The 5,268-nt window shown below is 46.3% G+C and overlaps 1 protein-coding gene across 1 annotated transcript; it reads left to right on the top strand.

Annotated features, from left to right (window-relative positions):
- The first annotated feature begins 2,634 nt into the window (after positions 1-2,634).
- Positions 2,635-4,551, top strand: LOC109767445 (acetylserotonin O-methyltransferase 3). Its single transcript, XM_020326201.4, has 2 exons — positions 2,635-3,537; positions 4,133-4,551. Exons 1-2 carry the CDS (start codon positions 2,749-2,751, stop codon positions 4,439-4,441), a joined length of 1,098 nt encoding a protein of 365 aa, XP_020181790.1. The 5' UTR covers positions 2,635-2,748; the 3' UTR covers positions 4,442-4,551.
- Positions 4,552-5,268: the final 717 nt, after the last annotated feature.

The raw sequence follows: 5,268 nt of genomic DNA, 5'->3' as shown, positions 1-5,268 counted from the left end.
GCATATTTTCTAATCTTTCTAATCTTCAAGCGCATTGCATCCATCTTGATCTTGTGATCATCGACGACATCCGCAACATGCAACTCCAATATCATCTTCTCCTCCTCAATTTTTTTTATTTTTTCCTTCAAGTAATTGTTTTCTTCTTCAACTAAATTTAACCTCTCGACAATAGGGTCGGTTAGAATTTCCGGTTCAATCTCCTCCTAGATAAATAAAATCTATGTCACGTTGGTTGGTATATTTGTCATAAACAATAAATGAACCAAATAGTTATAAAAAGATAATATATACCACATCCGAATCATAGATAGGACGAGGGCCGACGGGGGCGGATACCAAAACCATCGCACTATGTAATAAGAAGGAATAATAAAAGTAACAAAATTAGACAAGTAACTATCTAAAGTAAGAATTTTTTTTCCTTTCAGAAAGAAGATAAGAAAAAGAGGCTCACCACGGTGGTGCTGGCGACGAGATCGGCGCGGGCGATCGACGGTGGTGAAGACGGGGACGGGACGTGACGGACCACTAAACCTAGACAAATCTCGGGAAAAATGGAGCTCGGAGGTCGAGTTTCGAGAGGAGAAAGATTAACTAGTGTGGCTCAGACATTTCATCGAACAGCTCATGTGCATAGGAGGTGAGCTAGAGCACCCAAATGCCCTCCCCTCGCCGGCCAGAAAAAACAGAGCACTGTGGAGTGCTCTGCTGTGGCGATGGGGTATATATAGGGAACTATTTGGTCCCGGTTCGTGGCAGCAACCGGGACTAAAGGCCTTTGGTCCCGGTTGGTGCCACGAACCGGGACCAATGCCCCCTTTAGTCCGGGTTGGTGGCACCAACCGGGACCAAAGGCCTTGTGCTGCCCCGCGTCAAAAGTTTAGTCCCACCTCGCTAGTTGAGAGGGCTCGAGAGTGGTTTATAAGCGCTGCTGCGCCCACCCTCTCGAGCTCCTCTCAACTGCAGGCTTTCAGGCCTAACCGTTCTCTTTGCCTGTGGGGCCTACTGGGCCTTCTGCGGGCCTGAATCCTGGCCCACGGATGGGTTTCAAGTCGTATTCAGGCCGTGGTGGCACAGTAGGTGGCATAATTTTTTCTCTGTTTTTTGTTTTCTCTTTTGCTTTATTTGTTTTGTTTTGTTTCTACTTACAACAAAAAACTTATTTATTTTATTTCTAATTACTTATGTATTTTACTTTAATTATTTTATTTTTATTTATTTTACTGCTGCTATTTTTATTTATTTTACTGCTGCTATTTTTATTTATTTTACTGCTGCTATTTTTATTTAATTTATTAAGGTTTATTTATTTTAGTTACTATAGTTTATTTTCTTTTATTTTATTAAGGTTTATTTATTTTTATTTACTATAAAAAAATGAACATGGATGCGCCTATAAAGAAAATTCAACCTAAATTCATAATAAATTTCTATGAAATTCAAAGAAATTTACTGTGAATTTAGGTCAAATTTCCTGTATAAGGGCATCTATTTTCACTTTGAGAGGAGCTCAACAAGGCAGAGAGGGACGGGCTTATAAACTGGTGTGAGCGCCCTTCGATTGGCGAGGTGGACTAAACACTGGCCGCAACTAGGACCAGCCCTTTAGTCCCGGTTTGTGGTATGAGCCGGGACTAAAGGGTGGTGGGCCAGAAGCGTGGCCCATTGGTCCCGGTTTGTCCCACCAACCGGGACCAAAGGGTCCGGACGAACCGGGACCAATGCCCCCATGAGGCCCGGCAGGCCCCTGGCCGCATGAACCGGGACCAATGCTCACATTAGTCCCGGTTCGTGATTGAACCGGGACTAATGTGAATATTGCCCTGTGACCAAAGTCAAGTTTTCTACTAGTGGTGGGAGATGACCCAACCTGAACCAAATCTTTTCACTAACGAAAATCGAATAGAAGTGAGTATTTTTAACTGAGTACTCCCTCCGTCCTAAAATAAGTGTCATGAGCTTAGTACAAATTTGTATTAGAGCTAATACAAAATTGTGATACTTATTTTAGAACGAAGGGAGTATTAAAAATACTCGGGGAAGGCCAATTTCAGCTTCCTGTGAGCTTACATTAGACCGGCTTTTTCTTATTTGATCGATGCTAGAAAACCGACCTTGCGTGTTGTCAAACCATCATTCAGGGAAACACACGTAAGACATGCAGGGTACTCTATCTATACTAGCAGAGTAGCTAGCAGTGGTGGATAAATTTACCTTCCTGTTCTTCCTTCGTTTTTCACTCTCTTCCAGATTAGTTAATTCACTACTAATCCTAAGCACACGATCGTTCTCCTAGCCACGCCTTCATTCTGAATTCCGGATGCAAGGAAGCTACTCATTATCCTGTATATAGTTGATCTCTATTAATTTATTTATCTTACCAGGCAAGAATGCCACCTGCTCATACAACCATTAACAAAAAAACTCTTTTTTTTGCGGGTACAAAAAAAAGCTCATCTCAACATGTAATCATGCACTGAGAAGTCCACCACAATTGCAATCATACATGGAAAAAAAAAAACTTTCTGTTTTATTATACAGTGTATAGATTCAATAAATATATCACAAAAATTTGTCTATCATACTCCCGGGATAAGGGTGCCCCCGGCAGGTAGTGATGTGGATCCATACTTGGAAAACTTAGTGTTACCAAAATTGACAACAAATTCCACATGCATCCCTGATCCATCAATCTATAAGAGCCCTATAGCTAACTAAAAGCCTAAACCGGAGGCATACCATAGCATGGCGACGCCCAACCAAGAAGACGAGCTCACCATGAGCACCGACGAGTTCCTGGAAGCTCAGGCGGAGCTGTACCACCACTGCATCGCCTTCGTCAAGTCGCTGACGCTCAAGGCCGCCACAGACCTTGGCGTCGCCGACGCCATCCACCGCCGCGGCGGCGCCGCCACCTTGTCCGACCTCGCATCCGAGACCGGCATCCACCCCACGAAGCTCTCCAACCTGCGGCGCATCATGCGCGTGCTCACCGCCTCAGGTATCTTCTCCGTCCAGCACAGCGACGTCGTCAGTGATGATGACGCCGTGTATAAGCTCACCCGTGTCTCCCGGCTCCTCGTCAAGAGCTCGAGCTACCAGCTGTCTCCGGTGGTGCCCGTGCTCGTTGACCCGTTCGCCTGGTCCGCGCTCCTGAGAATGCCGGAGTGGCTCGCCACCGACGAGCGCGCGTCGCTGTTCGACCTCGCGCATGGTTGCCCGTTGTGGGACACGACCGTGGAGGACGGCGGCCTGTTCAAAGACGGCATGGCTGCAGACAGCCGAGTCGCCATGCATGTCCTGCTGGCGCGGTGCGGCGGGGTGTTCGAGGCGGTGCGCAGCTCGCTGGTCGATGTCGGTGGCTCCCATGGCACCACCGCAGCCGCGGTCGCGAAAGCGTTCCCGCACATCAAGTGCACCGTGCTGGACCTCCCTGACGTCGTCGCCGGCGCTCCTGCCAACGACGCAGCAGTGACCTTCGTCGCCGGCGATATGTTCGAGTATATCCCACCAGCGGATGCTATTCTACTCAAGGTACATACGTAACGATCAGTAGAATAAATTAATCCATTTCAGACCAAATTAAGCAGAATTTTTATTCCGCAATTGCTATTCCTAGGCAACTAGAAAATCACGTGTTTCAGTCGATCGATTTCCGTGGGTTAAGGAATTATTGCTCTGAGAAGGAGACAGGGACGATCCTCATCTAGGGCGAGTTGTGAGTCAATGACAGGGATGCCGGCCACTGACAACCAAGGAGTCACCGGGGGAGACGAGTCCGAAGGTTGACGCACCGATCGCGGGTAGTGGGGATTGCGGTTCTGACGGCGGGTCGATGGGGCCATGGGGGTAGCGGTAGCAGTTTTGTCAAACAATTTGGTGATCAAGGATTGCACATTTTGAACATGCCTTCTTCTAATTTTGAGCTAGCGTTTTAACATAGTCCTCTTAAGTTAGGGGAAATTTTTTGTTCAAGAACGAGTAACCAATTTCTCAGGCATCAATATAGAAAAGAGAATGGAAAACCATTTGTTCTAATTATTAAGGTATAAATTCTAGCAATAAGCAAGCAGGCGCATACCATATGTATGATTACTCACTACTGAGATTTATCATCTATATGTTTCAGTGGATTCTGCATGATTGGAAAGACGAAGATTGCATCAAGATATTGCGTCGGTGCAAGGAAGCAATCCCATCGAGAGATGCCGGAGGAAAAGTGATAATTATTGAAACGGTGGTCGGTTCTGGATCTCCGGGGGCACAACAAATCTTCTCCAAAGAGGCACAGGTTTTGATGGATGTCTTTATGATGTACATTGATGGGATCGAGAGAGAGGAGCATGAGTGGAGCAAAATCTTCTTTGAAGCTGGGTTCAGTGATTATAAGATTACACCAACAAACGGAGTTCTATCGGTTATCGAAGTGTACCCTTAGATTTACCTATCCCGGTCTAATATGTTGTAATATTTACATATTTTATGCAAGTGGTGCATTTATTATCTTATCAACTAAATAAATGAAGCAAGTTGTCCCTCTCATTCATTTTGTTAGGCCCATTTATTATCTTATCAACTACTACTAAACAAATAAAGCAAGCAATCCTTCCCCTTCATCTTATTAGGCCTATCTCCAGAATTTCTGGTGGCAGCATGGAATTCACTAAAAAGCTTGATCTAGTTGACCTATTTATGTGGATCTTAAGGGTGGCTCCAACGAGCTGCTCTACTTATCCCCCATATGTACGGATCGGACTATCTGGAGCAAAATGGTCATCCAACGGACTCTTTCATTTTGGTCGGGATTTTCTGGTTTGTTCGATATCCCCTACTCTGAGGTCAAATGGAAGAGAGGAGAAGGATAGACATGATTGTCTTCCACGTCGGCTCGGCGCCACCCACATATATATACCACAGGGACCGCGTCCCCGTCCCCCACTCCACACCTCGTCCTTCACTCTTTCTCCCTACTCCAAGACATCGACGTTGCTGCCCCCATCCACCTCAGACGATGCGGCACCCTAAGGCGACCGCCGTAACCCCACCATGACTGTACATCGCCGTAATGGATCAATTCAAACTCACATATCCATTCACCCTTTCCGAGTTGTCGTCGCCCGTGTTGACCGCCGGCCCAAATCCAGAGATCCAGGTGTGAAAATCTATCGCAATAAGCAGAGACCCTAAGCATCATATGTTGCGGCGCAAGCAAAAGGTCCCTCATCCCACAAAGCCATTGTGCCATGGTCGTGCCCCTACCCCCAG

This window comes from Aegilops tauschii, chromosome 5 (genome assembly GCF_002575655.3).
Source record: "Aegilops tauschii subsp. strangulata cultivar AL8/78 chromosome 5, Aet v6.0, whole genome shotgun sequence".
In the NCBI taxonomy this organism is placed as follows: Eukaryota; Viridiplantae; Streptophyta; class Magnoliopsida; order Poales; family Poaceae; genus Aegilops; species Aegilops tauschii.
Note: the sequence above shows the minus strand (reverse complement) of the source record. Positions and strands in the feature narration are given on the sequence as shown.

Bases quoted from the DNA above. Each gene is read 5' to 3' on its own strand.
- LOC109767445 (XM_020326201.4), top strand. From the start codon at position 2,749: ATGGCGACGCCCAACCAAGAAGACGAGCTCACCATGAGCACCGACGAG. The intron at 3,538-4,132 runs GTACATACGTAA...TATATGTTTCAG, and splicing joins CGGATGCTATTCTACTCAAG to TGGATTCTGCATGATTGGAA.